A 22,500-nucleotide genomic window follows, 5' to 3' on the forward strand; every position below is an offset into this window, starting at 1 on the left:
CAGGTGAGGACACACACACACACAGGTGAGGACACACACACACACAGGTGAGGACACACACACAAAACACACACAGGTGAGGACACACACACAAAACACACACAGGTGAGGACACACACACAAAACACACACAGGTGAGGACACACACACACACACAACACACAGGTGAGGACACACACACACAGGTGAGGACACACACAGGTGAGAACACAAATACACACACACACACAGGTGAGGACACACACACACACACACACACACAGGTGAGGACACACACACACAGGTGAGGACTCAAATACACACACACACACACACACACAGGTGAGGTCACACACACACACACACACACACACACACACACACACAGGTGAGGTCACACACACACACACACAGGTGAGGTCACACACACACACACAGGTGAGGTCACACACACACACACACACACAGGTGAGGTCACACACACACACACACACACACACACACACACACAGGTGAGGACACACACACACACACACAAAACACACACAGGTGAGGACACACACACACACACACACACACAGGTGAGGTCACACACACACACACAGGTGAGGTCACACACACACACACACACAGGTGAGGTCACACACACACACACACAGGTGAGGTCACACACACACACACACACACACAGGTGAGGTCACACACACACAGGTGAGGACACACACACACAGGTGAGGTCACACACACACACACACACCCGGCCAACCATTAATCACAGCCACAATAAAGCTGTGTTTACATAATATGTGTGTGTGTACTGTGTATAATTGTATATATATATATAAAAATACACATGCATGTATATATTTAAGAAAAATGTTATTTATATATGATATAAAGTATAATGTAAATATATACAGTATATACACATGCAAATATTTCCTACATTTATACATGCATGTGCGTGTATTTATATATACAAAATAATTATACACACACATGTGACCCTGGACCACTAAACCAGTCACATGGGTCAATTTGATGAAAGTGAGATGTATACATCATATAAAGCTGAATAAATAATCTCTCCAGTGATGTGTGGTGTGTTAGGATAGGACAATATTTGGTCGAGACACAACTATTGAAAATCTGGAATCTGAGGAGCAAAAAAATGTAAACATTGAGAAAATCTCCTTTAAAGTTGTGCATTTATGTTCACGATTGTGCTGCATTCACTCACACAAATACATGTTTTATATATTTACGGCAGGACATTTACTAAATATCTTCATGGAACATGATCTTAATATCCTCATGATTTCTGGCATAAAAGAAAAATGGATAATTTTGACCCGTACAGTGTATAGTTGTTTGTTCAGTTCCTCTTTCTGATCATATAGTGATTATGGAAATGTAAAGCGTACCAGGAGGAAAGTGTTCCAGAGGTGGAGGAACTTGAAGCGTCCGGTGAGAACGAGGTTCCAGTAGGCCACGGCCATCTCCAGATCTGAGACAGAGAGGATCATGGGTAACTGCACACACGGGTCATCACAGCACAGGTGTTCAGCGCAGCAGTCGCTCACCTAAAGCCTTCTGACCCGGGCTCTTGGCGAAGGCAAACGTGAACTGATAGAAGTCTCGGAACTTCCCAGAATCCTTCAGCTCCTGCTCGAGTCTGGGCAAAAGACTCTTCAGCTTCTCCGGACTGTCACATCTGGACAAACAAGCAGTGCGGGAGTTAACATCTGCACACTTCCCCTGCAAGGGTTAAAGCTACAGCCATTGTTTCGCCACTAGGGGGCGCTAGCCTCTCACAACACAGGCGTAGGTTGATGACGCAGTGATGAGCAGAATTATGGGACTTGCTGTCAAGCTGATGATCTAATAATGTTCATTGATGAGTGAATACACTGATGTTTTTATCATGACTGTGTGTGAAGCAGAGCGCTAATGCTAATGAGAGATAGATATCGGCGCCACACGCGAGTCCCGCGGATATAAAGGAATGAGGGCATTTAATTTTCACCGAACTACCGTACCCACAAGTGCAGAATTACTCACACCGGTCAGTTTATTAGACGAGTGAAGCCCGTGAGGTAACGCAGCGCTGATCACTCGCTCTACACTATCACACTAAACTGCATCTGAGTGTGTTAAAGTTATAATGTTATTCTGTGTGTTTGTTGGATATGAGACTAGCGGTACGCTAGATCAACGTTAGAATAACACACTGATCATATTCTAACATTTCATCATGTTGAGCTATATAACATTGATTAGTTTTATGTACATTTGCTCACCTGTCTAATAAAGTAAATGTTAGAGCATCAGTGGAAGTTAGTCACGGACGCTAGCTCTCTGCGTCTCTGTCGAGTGGAAGTTAGTAGCGGACGCTAGCTCTCGGCGTCTCTGTCGAGTGGAAGTTAGTCACGGACGCTAGCTCTCGGCGTCTCTGTCGAGTGGAAGTTAGTAGCGGACGCTAGCTCTCGGCGTCTCTGTCGAGTGGAAGTTAGTCACGGACGCTAGCTCTCGGCGTCTCTGTCGAGTGGAAGTTAGTCGCGGACGCTAGCTCTCGGCGTCTCTGTCGAGTGGAAGTTAGTCGCGGACGCTAGCTCTCGGCGTCTCTGTCGAGTGGAAGTTAGTCGCAGACGCTAGCTCTCGGCGTCTCTGTCGAGTGGAAGTTAGTCGCGGACGCTAGCTCTCGGCGTCTCTGTCGAGTGGAAGTTAGTCACGGACGCTAGCTCTCGGCGTCTCTGTCGAGTGGAAGTTAGTCACGGACGCTAGCTCTCGGCGTCTCTGTCGAGTGGAAGTTAGTCGCGGACGCTAGCTCTCGGCGTCTCTGTCGAGTGGAAGTTAGTCGCGGACGCTAGCTCTCTGCGTCTCTGTCGAGTGGAAGTTAGTCGCGGACGCTAGCTCTCGGCGTCTCTGTCGAGTGGAAGTTAGTCGCGGACGCTAGCTCTCTGCGTCTCTGTCGAGTGGAAGTTAGTCGCGGACGCTAGCTCTCGCCGTCTCTGTCGAGTGGAAGTTAGTCGCGGACGCTAGCTCTCGGCGTCTCTGTCGAGTGGAAGTTAGTCGCGGACGCTAGCTCTCGGCGTCTCTGTCGAGTGGAAGTTAGTCGCGGACGCTAGCTCTCTGCGTCTCTGTCGAGTGGAAGTTAGTCGCGGACGCTAGCTCTCGGCGTCTCTGTCGAGTGGAAGTTAGTCGCGGACGCTAGCTCTCGGCGTCTCTGTCGAGTGGAAGTTAGTCGCGGACGCTAGCTCTCTGCGTCTCTGTCGAGTGGAAGTTAGTCGCGGACGCTAGCTCTCGGCGTCTCTGTCGAGTGGAAGTTAGTCGCGGACGCTAGCTCTCTGCGTCTCTGTCGAGTGGAAGTTAGTCGCGGACGCTAGCTCTCGCCGTCTCTGTCGAGTGGAAGTTAGTCGCGGACGCTAGCTCTCGGCGTCTCTGTCGAGTGGAAGTTAGTCGCGGACGCTAGCTCTCGGCGTCTCTGTCGAGTGGAAGTTAGTCGCGGACGCTAGCTCTCGGCGTCTCTGTCGAGTGGAAGTTAGTCGCGGACGCTAGCTCTCGGCGTCTCTGTCGAGTGGAAGTTAGTCGCGGACGCTAGCTCTCGGCGTCTCTGTCGAGTGGAAGTTAGTCGCGAACGCTAGCTCTCGGCGTCTCTGTCGAGTGGAAGTTAGTCGCGGACGCTAGCTCTCGCCGTCTCTGTCGAGTGGAAGTTAGTCGCGGACGCTAGCTCTCGGCGTCTCTGTCGAGTGGAAGTTAGTCGCGGACATGGCCGTGGCCTTCAGATTATGACGCGTTACGCTCTGTCTCTATTGCAAGAAATAACGTGAGAATAGTGAGACAGAAAGATGTTTGCCGCCTTACCCCAGATCCGACATGCCGTCCAGGAACTCTTCGCGACTGAACTCGCACTGCGTCGCCGCTCTGAACTTCCACGCTACGATGAGCACGCCGACGCTAGCGGGATCCAGAACCAGGTCGTCGCAGAACTGCTGGATTCCCTCGAGTCCGATCTTGTTCTCGTCGTGAGGATCTGCAGACAGAAGCAGCAGCAGCACACATGAAGGAACACACACACACACACACACACACACACACGTACACACACACACACACACACACGTACACACACACACGTCGGCTCACCTTTATAGCGGTTGTAGAGCTGGTCCAGCTTCTTGCGGTCCATGGGCTCTCGGTGGTTCTGGAAGTGGTTGCTCGAGGTCGTGTCTCGTCTCCAGTCATTGTGGGTCAGGCAGAACAGAGCGGTCCTCTCCGCGGCCCGGCTGAAGGACATGACCTGGCGGATCTTCTCCTTCTGGGTCGACTTCAGTTTATGCTGAGGAGCAACAACACCGCTAGTCATCTATACAGCGCTTCAGCAATATAGAGTTCCACAGCAGCTTTACAGAGATCACAGGAGATTACAGTAACAGTGTTCAGCTTTACAGCAGATCTAGAGTAAAGTTACTGTCCAGATAAAGTTAGAGTCACTTGATAATTAGTTATTAACTTAGCGGCCGCTAGCACGACACCGTTATAGGAAAATGGTATCATCTCCGTTTAAACTTCACAAACGCTAGTCAGTGTAAACACTGATATGCGCGTTTGAATATGTGTGCAGGCGTGTAGTCTCTCTTTACACACTGACCTCAACAAATTACTTGTCTGGCCTTAATAATTCATAATACAGATGATTTTTGTTGCTTCCATGTGAACTGGAATCATTTTGACAACGTTTATCTGTACAGAGGTGAAGTGGAGGAGGCCTTCGAGCTTTAGTCGCAGTAAACAGAGGCAGTCAGTCAAGTCCATCCCCAGTATGTGGAAATTCAACATGACTCGACAGCAACAACTTCATCACAAGCCGTACGAACACGTACAACACATGTATGCCAGAAAACCAGTTACTAGGTTACACTCCTGTCCCATGAGGCCACGGGGGAGCATTTGTGAATGGCACTGAAGCGACGCAACTGACGCTGGTGGGTCACGTGACAGTACACTTCATTATATTATTCATCTTTGAAAACATCCCGAACAATTATGTAAATTATAATTTCCCCCTTTTTCTATGTATGTTCGTGTTCTTTATTCTGTATTATACATTTTTTGTACTGAATTAAAAAGAAAAAACACGAACAGTTAGTAACGTTACTCAGTACGCGATTTAGGACACAGAGATAGACTTTTTCTTAGAATTGCTTGAAATAAGTACGAATAGTGAGATAAAAGTCGGAATTACCGTTTTAATTGATTATTTAACGTTAAATCATTTCGTGGCGGAGTTAAGCTTCGATAAAGCGTAAACTGACATCAGTTAACGTTACTTGCAATTATGATTGTTCAAACACAAAAATTGATAATTAAACATTGGCTATATGTACGAATCGCCTGAAGTAAACGTTAATCCAACCGTTATCATAAATCAGTGGGGTTATCATGGTACAGTGCTATAATACCATAGTGTTTATTACCACATTCATATCTCATCGTGATATTAACAGTGCATTACCATGGTAAGTGTAGTTTTGGGTTTATGAAGAGCTCAGGGTGTCGGAACCGCGTGCAGAAGGGCGATCGGTTCCGGTGACCCGCTTAGATTCGGATCTCGCAAAGCACTCCGCGTTTCCCTCATAAACTGACGCGCGGAAACAGCGTGAGAACGGGCGCAGAACGAGCACTAGTGTTAGCAAACATTACAGATAAACACAAAACACTGCCCCCTGCGCGCTCACCTACCATCTTCATCTCCAGCCGAGCGGCCTGTGCGCATGCGCGGAAACCAGCTGGCGCTCGGAGAACTCTGGGAAATGTAGTTTTTTACACATGCGCTGCTCTTGACAATTCAAGTTATCTGAACTACTCAAACGGTTTGCAGAATGTATAACCTTGCACAAACACGGAATTTATGTCGTCAGCAAGAATTTAGAAGTTATTAATTGTGGATTATTTGTAATTACAAAAGTTTGATAGACGTATGTGGCAAAATCAAAAGTTTTCTATATTTTAGTCATATTCAGTGACTAACTCCGCCATATATCCTCATGGAAAATCATGCGTTTGCAAATCATTTATTACTTAAAAGGTAACAATTATGATATTAAAAGTCGAAATTATGACAATATAATTATTTTGACTTCATAGTTTCAAAATGTATCTTATAATTAAGACATAATGTTGATTTAGAATGTAATAATTTTAACTTTATCTCTTATTTTCGACTTTTTATGTCAAGTAAGATTTAGCAGAGCATCTTATGTGGCGGAAATGGTCTTATTTTTGTCATGCGCGGTGCGGAAGGAAAACTACATTCCCCAGAATTCAACGCGCTGTTGTGATTCAGTTCTGCGCTGAAAAACAAATCCTGACAGAACTGACAGCACACAAACGCGCTTAATGTTCGCCAATCGTCCCAGAACTCTCGGTGAAGTGTAGTCTAGTGTGATCTGCTCTACTCTCTCCCTCTCTCTCCCCGGTAAGCCGTTTACCTGCTCCGGGAACCGAGCGAGCGCGGATCTCACCGTTGTCCGTGCGCGAGCCGCGCGCCGCTGCTGTCCGGTGAGGTGCGCGCGCAGCATGTGGCGTCACAAGAGCGCGATTGTTTCCTCGGTTCACTGACGCGTTCTCGCAGCGAACTGCATCATCTCACTCACAGGTATGAGTTACTTCTCTCTTTCTGTTTGTTAGCGTTGCTGATATCTTGCAGAATGCCATGTAGAAAATGTACTTGAAGTGGATGACTGACAACCGTCGTCAAGGTTACCTGAATAAATAATCATTATAACAATAACGCGTTTGGTGGACAGATCCGTCACCTGCATAATTCTGAATATTATACAGGTACAGTGATTTATTGTCACGCGAAGTCAGTTGACATTGATCAGTTATTTAGTCATTTAATTTTTAAAAATCAGAAACGCGTCATTATCGCTGTGTGTCCGTTGATAATGTGTATCATCTCAAAATGTAAATGAAATATTATCTTTAAAAAATCAGGGGGAAAGTATTTTTTGTATGTTTTCTGTCTGTCCCTAGAATTACCAGGGTTATTATTATCATAGTTATAAACTAAACTTATAGTATAGCTAAAAATAAAACCATTAAAAACATGTTCTAGACCTGAAAAAACGTCAACTGAAATAAAATAAAATAAAACTTTACCAACTTGCCAAGGCAATATTTATCAGTTTCATTTACTTTAACTTGATGTACTAAAACATTTAAATTAAGAATAAAACAATTTATTAATTAAATTAATAAAAAAACTATATAGACATATACGAATAAAAATGTGGAAAACATAAGAGAAAATTACTCAAATTCAAATGAAGAAAATCTAAACATAAAAACTAATTCAAAATATTAATAAAGACTATAAAAGTATATCAACGATACTAATATAACACAAGTTATTGAAAATTTTACCGAACCATGACATCGTAGAATTTAGACTGTAATGTTTTTTGGCAGAAGCTCCTCCCTCTCCTGCATATTCAGCTGTTGACAGCCAATCAGAATCCACCCTGCTTCAGAGAGCTCGAGCATTTAAAGCGACAGGCGACAACACTATATCGCGTCGTGTGGACGCTGATGCATTAATCGCACGAGCTGCTATTTCTATAGACTTGAAAGAGTATAACAAAGTACATATTGTTAAGTAAGCCTCATTCATTCCCAACAGAAAACATATATATCAAAATAGCTTCGTGTCATTGTGTGAGAAATCCACCCTGTTATGTCACATTCCATATCAACATGTCATTAGTATTCTCTGATGAGGTGACCTCTGACCTGTGCTTGTGTTTAGCTCCTCACTGGTTCAGGGATGAAGTGCTGACGAACATGAGGCGGATCTCTGCAGGATCCAGGTGTGCCGGGCCGGTAAACACACTGCAGGGCTGTTTGTCTAGTTAGTGACACACCTTCACCAGTCTTTAGTGTTCATATCACATGTCAGGTGAGTTCTCGAGTTTCATATCTAATGGCTCTTTAGAGTAATATTCATTTACACTTTTCATTTACTGTCTTTGTGGATCAGTGTTTTTTTAGTACCATTAGCTCTGCTTCCAAAGCAACCGTAGACTGTAAAAAAATATTTCCGTAGTGTGCGTGACGTCACCAGTAGTGTTTCTGAAGAGCATTTTTGAATCCACCTGTCACTCAAGTGGCCACGCCCATAATTATGAACAACTTTAAGGCTTAATATAATTTAATCGGATGAGTTATAAAAAAAGTAACTTAAAAAAAACACATTTTCACCATAAATCGATGCGTACGGCCGTCTGCCGGAAGCTAGTTACTTATTTTAGTCGATTAAGTTTAAAATATGGATATTTTTCTTACACAAACGCAATGTTTCACTTCATAAGGCTTTTATTAACCCCCCGGAACTGTGTGGAGCACTTTTATCATGGATAGATGCACTTTTATGATGGACAGATGCACTTTTATCATGGATAGATGCACTTTTATGATGGACAGAGGCACTTTTATCATGGATAGATGCACTTTTATGATGGACAGATGCACTTTTATCATGGATAGATGCACTTTTATGATGGACAGATGCACTTTTATCATGGATAGATGCACTTTTATGATGGACAGAGGCACTTTTATGATGGACAGATGCACTTTTATCATGGATAGATGCACTTTTATCATGGATAGATGCACTTTTATGATGGACAGATGCACTTTTATCATGGATAGATGCACTTTTATCATGGATAGATGCACTTTTATGATGGACAGATGCACTTTTATCATGGATAGATGCACTTTTATGATGGACAGATGCACTTTTATCATGGATAGATGCACTTTTATCATGGATAGATGCACTTTTATGATGGACAGATGCACTTTTATCATGGATAGATGCACTTTTATCATGGATAGATGCACTTTTATGATGGACAGATGCACTTTTATCATGGATAGATGCACTTTTATGATGGACAGATGCACTTTTATCATGGATAGATGCACTTTTATCATGGATAGATGCACTTTTATCATGGATAGATGCACTTTTATGATGGACAGATGCACTTTTATCATGGATAGATGCACTTTTATGATGGACAGAGGCACTTTTATCATGGATAGATGCACTTTTATGATGGACAGATGCACTTTTATCATGGATAGATGCACTTTTATGATGGACAGATGCACTTTTATCATGGATAGATGCACTTTTATGATGGACAGAGGCACTTTTATGATGGACAGATGCACTTTTATCATGGATAGATGCACTTTTATCATGGATAGATGCACTTTTATGATGGACAGATGCACTTTTATCATGGATAGATGCACTTTTATCATGGATAGATGCACTTTTATGATGGACAGATGCACTTTTATCATGGATAGATGCACTTTTATGATGGACAGATGCACTTTTATCATGGATAGATGCACTTTTATCATGGATAGATGCACTTTTATGATGGACAGATGCACTTTTATCATGGATAGATGCACTTTTATCATGGATAGATGCACTTTTATGATGGACAGATGCACTTTTATCATGGATAGATGCACTTTTATGATGGACAGATGCACTTTTATCATGGATAGATGCACTTTTATCATGGATAGATGCACTTTTATGATGGACAGATGCACTTTTATCATGGATAGATGTACTTTTATGATGGACAGATGCACTTTTATCATGGATAGATGCACTTTTATGATGGACAGATGCACTTTTATGATGGACAGATGCACTTTTATCATGGATAGATGCACTTTTATGATGGACAGATGCACTTTTATCATGGATAGATGCACTTTTATCATGGATAGATGCACTTTTATGATGGACAGATGCACTTTTATCATGGATAGATGCACTTTTATGATGGACAGATGCACTTTTATCATGGATAGATGCACTTTTATCATGGATAGATGCACTTTTATGATGGACAGATGCACTTTTATCATGGATAGATGTACTTTTATCATGGATAGATGCACTTTTATGATGGACAGATGCACTTTTATCATGGATAGATGTGCACTTTTATGATGGACAGATGCACTTTTATGATGATAGATGCACTTTTATGATGGACAGACGCACTTTTATGATGGACAGATGCACTTTTATGATGGACAGATGCACTTTTATGATGGACAGAGGCACTTTTATGATGGACAGATGCACTTTTATGATGGACAGATGCACTTTTATGATGGACAGATGCACTTTTATGATGGACAGAGGCACTTTTATGATGGACAGGTGCACTTTTATGATGGATAGATGCACTTTTATGATGATAGGTGCACTTTTATGATGGATAGATGCACTTTTATGATGATAGATGCACTTTTATGATGGACAGATGCACTTTTATCATGGATAGATGTGCACTTTTATGATGGACAGATGCACTTTTATGATGATAGATGCACTTTTATGATGGACAGACGCACTTTTATGATGGACAGGTGCACTTTTATGATGGACAGAGGCACTTTTATGATGGACAGGTGCACTTTTATGATGGATAGATGCACTTTTATCATGGATAGATGTGCACTTTTATGATGGACAGATGCACTTTTATGATGATAGATGCACTTTTATGATGGACAGATGCACTTTTATCATGGATAGATGTGCACTTTTATGATGGACAGATGCACTTTTATGATGATAGATGCACTTTTATGATGGACAGACGCACTTTTATGATGGACAGATGCACTTTTATGATGGACAGATGCACTTTTATGATGGACAGAGGCACTTTTATGATGGACAGAGGCACTTTTATGATGGACAGATGCACTTTTATGATGGACAGATGCACTTTTATGATGGACAGAGGCACTTTTATGATGGACAGGTGCACTTTTATGATGGATAGATGCACTTTTATGATGATAGATGCACTTTTATGATGGACAGATGCACTTTTATGATGGACAGATGCACTTTTATGATGGACAGATGCACTTTTATGATGGACAGATGCACTTTTATCATGGATAGATGCACTTTTATGATGGAAAGATGCACTTTTATGATGGAAAGATGCACTTTTATGATGGACAGATGCACTTTTATGATGGACAGATGCACTTTTATGATGGACACAGATGCACTTTTATGATGGACAGATGCACTTTTATGATGGACAGAGGCACTTTTATGATGGACAGAGGCACTTTTATGATGGCATGATGCACTTTTATGATGGACAGAGGCACTTTTATGATGGACAGGTGCACTTTTATGATGGATAGATGCACTTTTATGATGATAGATGCACTTTTATGATGGACAGATGCACTTTTATGATGGACAGATGCACTTTTATGATGGACAGATGCACTTTTATGATGGACAGATGCACTTTTATGATGGACAGAGGCACTTTTATGATGGACAGATGCACTTTTATGATGGACAGAGGCACTTTTATGATGGACAGGTGCACTTTTATGATGGATAGATGCACTTTTATGATGATAGATGCACTTTTATGATGGACAGATGCACTTTTATGATGGACAGATGCACTTTTATGATGGACAGATGCACTTTTATCATGGACAGATGCACTTTTATCATGGATAGATGCACTTTTATGACGGACAGAGGCACTTTTATGATGGACAGAGGCACTTTTATGATGGACAGATGCACTTTTATGATGGACAGATGCACTTTTATGATGGACAGAGGCACTTTTATGATGGACAGGTGCACTTTTATGATGGATAGATGCACTTTTATGATGATAGATGCACTTTTATGATGGACAGATGCACTTTTATGATGGACAGAGGCACTTTTATGATGGACAGGTGCACTTTTATGATGGATAGATGCACTTTTATGATGATAGATGCACTTTTATGATGGAAAGATGCACTTTTATGATGGACAGAGGCACTTTTATGATGGACAGAGGCACTTTTATGATGGACAGGTGCACTTTTATGATGGATAGATGCACTTTTATGATGATAGATGCACTTTTATGATGGAAAGATGCACTTTTATGATGGAAAGATGCACTTTTATGATGGACAGAGGCACTTTTATGATGGACAGAGGCACTTTTATGATGGACAGATGCACTTTTATGATGGACAGATGCACTTTTATGATGGACAGATGCACTTTTATGATGGACAGAGGCACTTTTATGATGGACAGGTGCACTTTTATGATGGATAGATGCACTTTTATGATGATAGATGCACTTTTATGATGGAAAGATGCACTTTTATGATGGACAGAGGCACTTTTATGATGGACAGAGGCACTTTTATGATGGACAGAGGCACTTTTATGATGGACAGATGCACTTTTATGATGGACAGATGCACTTTTATGATGGACAGAGGCACTTTTATGATGGACAGGTGCACTTTTATGATGGATAGATGCACTTTTATGATGATAGATGCACTTTTATGATGGACAGAGGCACTTTTATGATGGACAGAGGCACTTTTATGATGGACAGATGCACTTTTATGATGGACAGAGGCACTTTTATGATGGACAGGTGCACTTTTATGATGGATAGATGCACTTTTATGATGATAGATGCACTTTTATGATGGACAGATGCACTTTTATGATGGACAGATGCACTTTTATGATGGACAGATGCACTTTTATGATGGAAAGATGCACTTTTATGATGGAAAGATGCACTTTTATGATGGACGGATGCACTTTTATGATGGATAGATGCACTTTTATGATGATAGATGCACTTTTATGATGGACAGATGCACTTTTATGATGGACAGAGGCACTTTTATGATGGACAGATGCACTTTTATCATGGATAGATGCACTTTTATGATGGAAAGATGCACTTTTATGATGGACAGAGGCACTTTTATGATGGACAGATGCACTTTTATCATGGATAAATGTGCACTTTTATGATGGATAGATGCACATTTATCAGTTTTGATTTCACGGTGACTATAATAACCCTGTGATGATGTGATTTCCAGCGTGCCGGATGCGAGGCGTGTGTGCAGTGCTGTGCCTCGGCCTGGTGGTGGCGCTGCAGGCTCAGCAGGGCCACCGAGCGCAGGTGTACGGACACCCGTGGGTGACGGAGAACTGCCGGCGGCTCTCCACGCTCCTCAGACACAAGCACTCGGCCGTGCGTAAGCTGGGCTCGGCGGCGCTGGTGCTGGAGCGGGACGAGTCGCTGGCGCCGAACGAGAAGCTGTTCCGCATCCACACGCTGGAGGTGTTCCAGCGCGAGCTCAACGAGAGCGAGCGCTCCCTCTTCCAGGCCGTGGAGGGGCTCCAGCGCGTGCTCACGGGGAACCTCCGAGACATCGTCAACATGAGGGACAGCAGCCGGCAGAGGCTCCAGGCGCTCAGGGAAGCTGCCATCAAGGTGAGTCACGTGACGCCTGAGAAAAGCCTCCAGTGGTGGCTTGGGCTTCTTCTGGGAACCAACACGTCACAATATTCCAGTAGTTCACTTTTAAAAGAAAATTACCCTATGATTTACCCATCCATGACCACCCGGAAACGCCTCCGTTGTAGTCTTGCATTTTCAACACGTCACAATAGTCCTCATTTAAATATTAATGCGAATAAGAATAAAGGGGTGGGGCCTTCTTGAGTTGGAGTAGAAATTATGAAATACAAAGTCAAAAATGATGACTTAAAAAGACAAAATTATGTCATTAAAAAGACGAAATTATGACAAAATAACATAACATTTTGACTTCATAGTTTCAAACTTGATCTTATAATTATGACATAGCATGTCATAATGTTGATTTAGAATGTAATAATTGTAACTTTATCTCTTACTTTCGACTTTTTATGTCATTTAAGATTTATTTGGTGGCGGAAATGGTCTTTGTTGATAATCCCTTTGTTGATCGTTGCAGAGAATATGGGAAAATAATCAACATTAAAGCAGGAAAACCGGTTCTAGTGGAGCCAGAAACTACAGCGAGACTCAGAGCATAATGAGTAGTTGTCTACATTAAGCTGTGCTGTATATGGGACATTCATAACCACCCAAAACTTGCAGTTTGTCCACATATCTTTGTCTCTCTTGTTTTGGGAGGGGATCTGAACATCCGTGGCTTGAAACCGATGGATCGTCAGGCATGTGCTGCAGATCTATGGATGTTATGCCCTCCAGAAAACACATCACATGGCACATTAATAAATAAATAAAAAGATCTGCACGGAAAATTATTTAATAGTCCATAAAAAATAAGAATTGTGAAGTAGTGACAGGTTTGACATGCACATGTGCAGTGGTGTAAAGTATTGGACTAAATGTAATTACTGTTCTTAAGTATCTTTCTGGCTGCTTTGTAGTTTTACTGAGTATCAAAGACATTAACAACTTTTACTCTCTACTTGAGTACATTTTTGAATAAGTAAATACTCCAATACATTTGTGAAGAGTACTGGCACCTAATGTTTCCTGCAGCGATTTATCACAGCGATATCGCCATCTACAGGGCATTGGAGGAACTGCACCTCGTGTGTTTTTGCCTTTTACCTTGATTTGTTGCAATATTTAGGTATTCAGTTTTATTTTGATTTTAGAAAATAAACGTGATCGCTCTCCTCACAAATCAAGTTTCTTGTTTTTCACGGGCATGTCTCTTACGTGCCGAGGACTAGTTTGAGCCTAGGTTCAGTATGAGTAATGCTTAAGCACTGTTCAAATATACAGATGCTCGAAGACTTTTGCTCAAGTCGTTAAATTTTATTTGTATAGCACATTTAAAAACAACCACAGTTAAGGTAAAGTGCTTAACAATGTCAAGATACACACAAATACACACAAAAGAAACATCACAGTAGCAAAACTCAACTCGAAATGAAAGCAAAGGAATGCAGTCTTAAGCACCGACTTCAGCCTTTCATCAGTCCGAGCGGTTCTTATGTGAACACTTCCAGAGATGAGGACTAGCCACTGAGAAGTCTCGCCACCTTTAGTCGTATTGAAATTGGTGATTTGTAACTTGTAATGTTATTTCCGCTGTAAGGTGTCTGCACTTTTCCTCAAGTGTGGCTGTCAGGTTTCACGCGTGTGTGTTTGCAGGAGGAGCAGGAGTACATGGAGCTGCTGGCAGCGGAGAAGCACCAGCAGGAGGCGCTGAAGGTGGCACAGGACCGGAACAAGACCCTGTCCATGCTGGAGGAGATCCTGGAGGACGTGAGGAAAGCTGCGGACCGGCTGGAGGAGGACATCGAGGAGCACGCCTTCGACAACAACAAACAGGTGTGCAGACGACACACACACACACACACACACACACACACACACACACACACACATACTGTAGTATTAAAACTGACATATTACGCCCCTTTTCACAAGATGTAATATAAATCTATGGTGTCCTCAGAATGTGTGTGTGAAATTTCAGCTGAAATACCAGATAATTTATTATAGCTCGTCAAATTTTCCCGATTTTTGGTGCGAGCAAAAACACCGTTTGTGTGTGTCCCTTTAAATGCAAATGAACTGCAGCTCCGCCTCCGTTTAGAAGAGGGCGGAGCTTCAGAAACTCCGGCAATAACAGAACCGGCCGATCTCACTCCTCCAGAATCCCAGAATAACCAGTAGCGAGCTCAGGCTTACGGAGAGACTCAGGAAGAGTTTCTGAATGTTAGTGGAGACATTTGTGTAGTTGTTGTGGAGTTACACTGATCATCTCATCATCATGTTGAACTCTTACACACGTGTCCACAGTTCCTGAGGTGTTTATAAGACAGCGCTGACATGTTCTGGTCACTAGCAGTGCCGTCGCAGGTGGGATGCGAGGCCCTGTGCGAACTTAAAATGCGAGGCCCTGCTCTTTGATGTGGATACTCAATTGCGCATGAATAACAGTCAGGCGTAGCTGTTCTAGTTCTATTGCACGAATAATCTCGTTGCAATACGTTTTTATCAAGTAGAATAATACAGCATCATGCACATAGTCTAAGGCGCCGCAATAGGGCAGGCAAGCCAGGCAATTCCCAGGGGTACCGCATTGTAAGGCCCCCAAGGGCTGATCATTTAAACAATCAGAAATGTTAATATAAAGACGCAGAAAAATCTCTGCATCCCCCTCAGTGGGGCCGCTCTCTCGTTACGCTCGTTATGCGTTTACCTTTTTCAAACTGGTGCAGCGCTGACTCGCGGTAGCTAGAAAATGCATGATTTGATTTGTTAAACATGAAAAGGACTTATCCGTCCAGCTCGCTCTAACTTTAACCTAGATAAATGTTCGCTATTATAGGTGCATATCCAAGTGTTTGCGGAGTGTGGAGCGCGCAATGCATGACAGACGTCGGCGCGAACACTTTCATTTTCCAATCAACAGTGGAAACAACTTTAAATAGGCTACTCAATCTATTCTGGTCATACATAAAAGAATAATGCATCAGTCGCAAACTCACAATAACAAGAAAACGTTGACCTTTTGTAAAATAAAATAAAACAAACAAGGCGCGCTTTCATTGTCTCCGTGGCGTGAACTGGAGCGCGTCTCAAAAATGAACTGAAATACAGTGTATGTATAGCCTCAAGAACATGATGAATATTTCTATATAAATCTCGAAATTTCCACTTTTAAACGAAACAAATTTAATCGAAAGCAAATACCGGCTGATTAGGCTGTAATAATAATCCGTATGAAAGGTGCATTTCTCTCTAAAGACGCATCCACTTACAGCGGAGATGTATATAGATGTGTTTGCAGCCGACACTGATTTATAAATATATATTTTTTATTAATAAACAATAAAAATGCCTCGTTATTTTTTCAGACATATTATCATTAGCCTGCTTGCCGGTGCTTTGCGGCAAGATTTATGCATGCGCTTGAGCGCGGAATAGGCTATATTCCTCCATGCACTCAGTATTTAAGCAGAAATTAATATAAACGTGAGATTAGTAAACTAATTGCTTAAATGAATGACTACTAGTCGACTACAAAAATATTTAGTCTATGGCAATTCTAATCAATGCATTTAGGCTAGTTGACATTTATTTAATTAGTAGGCTAATAGTATCCAGCTCTTTACGTTAAATTAGTTGAGTTAACAATTAGTTAATGAACTAATAAAATAATAAAACAAAGATTAAATTAAGATGCTAACTACATATTTCTATATAGTAGGCCTATTGCTTGTTCCACCACAAGACAGTTTTTAAGTTGACTATCCGCTACACATTTGAAGATTTACTGTATCTTGAAGATTGTTGTATTGTATTTTATCTTCTGTTATAAAGATGAAGATTGACATTTCCTTTTTTCAGAACTTGATTCGTGCTTCCGAAATCGGTCGCGTTCTCTTGCAGCTGACATGTTGGCTTTCCCTCGCTTTATAGCTTTCCCGCTCTCCCGTCTTCAGTGAGGACGCATTACGTACATAGCGACAATGAAAAGCCGGCTTAATTTGTTGAATTATTTTTTTATGTGACCTTGACAGACAAAAAAAAAAAAAAAAAACAGCAGGATTGCGAGGCCCCCTAGTGGCGCGAGGCCCTGTGCGGTTGCACAGTTCGCACAGTCTATGCGACGGCTCTGGTCACTAGTGTTCAGTGCTCGTCTGTGCTCAACAGAACAGTTTCATGCTTTACTGGATCTTCTGCCGTCGCGTTAGAACTGGTCTCTGTCGTCGCTTGAGGAAACAAACGTCGTGCCGTGGGTGTAAACGTGCAGATTAAGGGTCGGTAATGTTATAAACGTGCAGATTAAGGGCCGGTAATGTTATAAACGTGCAGATTAAGGGCCGGTAATGTTGTAATAAGATCCTCTTCATACGTCAGAAAGGGAGTGAAATCTGATCATTTTATTTTTTGACATGTTTGCAGAGGAAGGCTCACCAGAACAAAGTTACTGGGTTTCACTTTTCACGTTTTCTGTGTCGGCAGAAGCACCGATTACAGCCCTTACACACGGAGAAAGTCAGATTTTCATGATATGTCCCCTTTCATTGACTTATAAGCACCATATTTGTGTCTGCCTCTGTCCAGATGAAGGGGGTGAACGTGGAGGCCGTCCTGAGGGTGGAGGAGGACGAGGAGGACGGGAAGAGGAAGAACGTGTCCATGCGTGTGGACAAAGGCAATCTGGGGCTCAGCATGCTGATCGACTCCCAGAACAACCAGTATGTGCTGACCAAACCACGGGACTCCACCATGTCCCGCGCAGACCACCACTTCATCAAGGTGACCTCTGACCTCGGACTGTTGAGTTATTCAGTTGAGCTCTTCCACACAGATGGGAATGATCAACAAAACCTTCAGTTATGGAAGGATATTTTAGCGTCATTTTCTTAAAGTCTCCCTGTAGTAAATCAATCAATCCCTTAAAACTCATCTTTGATCACCAAAATTACATATTTAATGTGTTTTCCTTGAAAAAAATATGAATATATCTTGAATGTAACTCGACACCCTCGCCTCATTTAGTATGCGCGGCTCTATGAATATGCAAATGAGCCCCGCCTCCACTCACTCACTCAGAGATCCACTGGTGGACGATCACACGTTGATCTGATTGGTCAAGGTAGTGTGTGACGTCAGAAACACCAGCGATTTCAAACCGTGTTTTTGAGACTGTCTTTGGTTCACTGCAGTTTTAAGCAGAAAATACTCAGCAATGCTGTCCACTTATGAACTTACACATGGTGTGTGTTAAAGCAGATTAATAACTCCACATACACACATAAACTACATTAAACGCTGGATTTACACCACAGGGGGACTTTAAGTCAATTCTAACCATGAGTTGTTTAATATGAACATTAAATGAAGCTGACGTGTGTGTGTGTGTGTGTGTGTGTGTGTGTGTGTGTGTGTGTGTGTGTGTGTGTGTGTGTGTGTGTGTGTGTTCTGCAGGATCTGGTGTTGGTGGTGATGTTGTCTCTGCCGTGTGGATGGGTGTGTGCGCTGATGGGTCTGCCGCCCATGTTCGGTTACATCATCTGTGGGGTTCTGCTCGGCCCATCGGGACTCAACAGCATTAAAGTGAGCGCTGAGCATCTCCACACACACGTGTGCTCATCTAAACGTGTGTGTAATGCTGTGTCTCCTGCAGTCTATGGTTCAGGTGGAGACGTTGGGAGAGCTCGGCGTGTTCTTCACTCTCTTCGTGGTCGGGCTGGAGTTTTCACCCGAACGCCTCCACAAGGTAAAAACAGGCGATTACACTCGCGGGCGTGAGGAGCTGAAGGGTGGATGAGTGTGAAGAGTCTCACGGTAAAGTCCTGAAATGAGATCTCCGGTCAGTCACTAGATTCTGTGTCCCACTTTCATAGGGACCCTCCTTATGTACAAATGGATGGAGGGAGGGAGGGAGGGATGGATGGATGGATGGATGGATGGTTGGATGGATGGATGGATGGATGGATAAGATGGATGGATGGATGGATGGATGGATGGATGGATGGATAAGATGGATAAGATGGATGGATGGATGGATGGATGGATGGATGGATGGATGGATGGATGGATGGATGGATGGATGAGATGGATGGATGGATGGATGGATAAGATGGATGGATGGATGGATGGATGGATGGATGGATAAGATGGATGGATGGATAAGATGGATGGATGGATGGATGGATAAGATGGATGGATGGATGGATGGACAAGATGGATGGATAAGATGGATGGATAAGATGAATGGATGGATGGATGGATGGATGGATAAGATGGATGGATGGATGGATAAGATGGATGGATGGATGGATGGATAAGATGGATGGATGGATGGATGGACAAGATGGATGGATAAGATGGATGGATAAGATGGATGGATGGATGGATGGATAAGATGGATGGATGGATGGATGGATGGATAAGATGGATGGATGGATGGATGGATGGATGGATAAGATGGATGGATGGGTAAGATGGATGGATGGATGGATGGATGGATGGATGGATGGATAAGATGGATGGATGGATGGATAAGATGGATGGATGGATGGATGGATGGATAAGATGGATGGATGGATGGATGGACAAGATGGATGGATAAGATGGATGGATAAGATGGATGGATGGATGGATGGATAAGATGGATGGATGGATGGATGGATAAGATGGATAAGATGGATGGATAAGATGGATGGATGGATAAGATGGATGGATGGATGGATGGATAAGATGGATTGATGGATGGATGGACAAGATGGATGGATAAGATGGATGGATGGATGGATAAGATGGATGGATGGATGGATGGATGGATGGATGGATGGATAAGATGGATGGATGGATAAGATGGATGGATGGATAAGATGGATGGATGGATGGATGGATAAGATGGATGGATAAGATAGATGGATGGAAATGGATGGATGGATGGATAAGATGGATAGATGGATGGATGGATAAGATGGATGGATGGATGAGATAGATGGATGGATGGATGGATGGATGGATGGATGAGATGGATGGATGGATGAGATAGATGGATGGATGGATGGATGGATGATGGATGGATGAGATGGATGGATGGATGGATAAGATGGATGGATGGATGGATGGATGGATGGATGGATGAGATGGATGGATGGATGGATGGATGGATAAGATGGATGGATGGATAAGATGGATGGATGGATGGATGGATGGATGGATGGATGGATAAGATGGATGGATGGATGGATGGATGGATGGATGGATGAGATGGATGGATGGATGGATAAGATGGATGGATGGATGGATGGATGGATGGATGGATGGATGAGATGGATGGATGGATGGATGGATGGATAAGATGGATGGATGGATGGATGGATGGATGGATGGATGGATGGATGGATGGATGGATGGATGGATGATGGATGGATGAGATGGATGGATGGATGGATAAGATGGATGGATGGATGGATGGATGGATGGATAAGATGGATGGATGGATAAGATGGATGGATGGATGGATGGATGGATGGATAAGATGGATGGATGGATGGATGGATAAGATGGATGGATGGATAAGATGGATGGATAAGATGGATGGATGGATGGATGGATGGATAAGATGGATGGATGGATGGATGGATGGATGGATGGATGGATGGATGGATAAGATGGATGGATGGATAAGATGGATGGATAAGATGGATGGATGGATAAGATGGATAGATGGATTTAATGGGCTGATGGTTAATACAGTCCCTGAGCGTCAGGTATCCTGAGCTCCTCATGCGTGTGCAGGTGCTTCACCTGTTGTTCAGGTGTGGAGGATCTCTCTGATGTTGTGATGTGTTCAGGTGTGGAGGATCTCGCTGCAGGGCTCTGGGGGTCTCAGTCTGCTGATGGTGTCCGCTGGTCTGCTGTGGGGTAAGATGCTCCACCTTCAGCCCTCACAGACCGTCTTCATCTCCTGCTGTCTGTCTCTCTCCAGCACTCCACTAGTGTCTCGCTTCCTAGCCGGAGGATCCAGAGCCGAGTCCAAGGAGGGTGAGTGTGTGTGTGTGTGTGTGTGTGTGTGTGTGTGCTGGTCCATCCACTCAAATCTGTGGTGTATGTATATATCAAGCTGCAAACCTCCCTGTCTCTCTCTTGAATCCAACACGGAAGTGACTTAAACAACAGTTCATCGACTGGCCACTAGAGTAAGGCTGCAAAAGAGAATCAATCCCATAGACCCCCATGTTAAAATGCCCAACTTTACAGCAGAAAAAAAATGTGTTTACAGCCTGGTGCAAAAAGTGGTTTCTCACATTCTTCTTTGTAGAACCTCTCAAGCTCCATCAGGTTGGATGGGGAGCGTCAGTGCACAGACATTTTCAGATCTCTCCAGAGATGTTCAATCAGGTTTGATCCTGACTAGTCTCCCGGTTCCTCATCTTTCCCTCGATCCTGACTAGTCTCCCGGTTCCTCATCTTTCCCTCGATTCTGACTAGTCTCCCGGTTCCTCGTCTTTCCCTCGATCCTGACTAGTTTCCCGGTTCCTCATCTTTCCCTCGATCCTGACTAGTCTCCCGGTTCCTCATCTTTCCCTCGATCCTGACTAGTCTCCCGGTTCCTCATCTTTCCCTCGATCCTGACTAGTCTCCCGGTTCCTCATCTTTCCCTCGACCCTGACTAGTCTCCCGGTTCCTCACCTTTCCCTCGATCCTGACTAGACTCCCGGTTCCTCATCTTTCCCTCGATCCTGACTAGTCTCCCGGTTCCTCATCTTTCCCTCGATCCTGACTAGTCTCCTGGTTCCTCATCTTTCCCTCGATCCTGACTAGTCTCCTGGTTCCTCATCTTTCCCTCGATCCTGACTAGTCTCCCGGTTCCTCATCTTTCCCTCGATCCTGACTAGTCTCCCGGTTCTTCATCTTTCCCTTGATCCTGACTAGTCTCCCGGTTCCTCATCTTTCCCTCGATCCTGACTAGTCTCCCGGTTCCTCATCTTTCCCTCGATCCTGACTAGTCTCCCGGTTCCTCATCTTTCCCTCGATCCTGACTAGTCTCCCGGTTCCTCATCTTTCCCTCGATCCTGACTAGTCTCCCGGGTTC

At 43.3% G+C, this 22,500-nt stretch overlaps 2 protein-coding genes across 12 annotated transcripts in view; one reads left to right on the plus strand and one right to left on the minus strand.

Annotated features, from left to right (window-relative positions):
- The window catches only part of dcun1d2b (DCN1, defective in cullin neddylation 1, domain containing 2b), an 11,766-nt gene extending 3,917 nt beyond the window's left edge, over positions 1–7,849 (minus strand). For 2 of the 11 annotated variants that reach the window (XR_013798186.1, XM_079617389.1), the window contains exons 1-5: positions 6,471–6,620; positions 4,126–4,318; positions 3,844–4,012; positions 1,563–1,693; positions 1,404–1,486 (exon numbers count right to left, since the gene is read on the minus strand). Coding sequence is in view for 7 of the 11 variants with exons in the window: in XM_079617389.1 (XP_079473515.1) it covers positions 1,404–1,486; positions 1,563–1,693; positions 3,844–4,012; positions 4,126–4,318; positions 6,471–6,560 (666 nt within the window). In the remaining 4 variants the exon portion in view is untranslated. Of the gene's footprint in view, positions 1–1,403; positions 1,487–1,562; positions 1,694–3,843; positions 4,013–4,125; positions 4,319–4,630; positions 4,718–5,494; positions 6,622–7,773 lie in introns of those variants that run through there. The other 9 variants (XR_013798189.1, XM_079617393.1, XR_013798187.1 and 6 more) reach the window with 8 other exon arrangements.
- The window catches only part of tmco3 (transmembrane and coiled-coil domains 3), a 23,402-nt gene continuing 8,707 nt past the window's right edge, over positions 7,806–22,500 (plus strand). Inside the window, 7 exon segments of the mRNA XM_079617388.1 lie at positions 7,806–7,939; positions 12,997–13,394; positions 15,078–15,257; positions 18,006–18,200; positions 18,873–19,001; positions 19,072–19,164; positions 21,260–21,449. Of these exon segments, the coding sequence (XP_079473514.1) occupies positions 7,933–7,939; positions 12,997–13,394; positions 15,078–15,257; positions 18,006–18,200; positions 18,873–19,001; positions 19,072–19,164; positions 21,260–21,449 (1,192 nt within the window). The 5' untranslated portion in view covers positions 7,806–7,932.

This window comes from Phoxinus phoxinus (assembly GCF_949152265.1).
Source record: "Phoxinus phoxinus genome assembly, chromosome: 6".
In the NCBI taxonomy this organism is placed as follows: domain Eukaryota; kingdom Metazoa; phylum Chordata; class Actinopteri; order Cypriniformes; family Leuciscidae; genus Phoxinus; species Phoxinus phoxinus.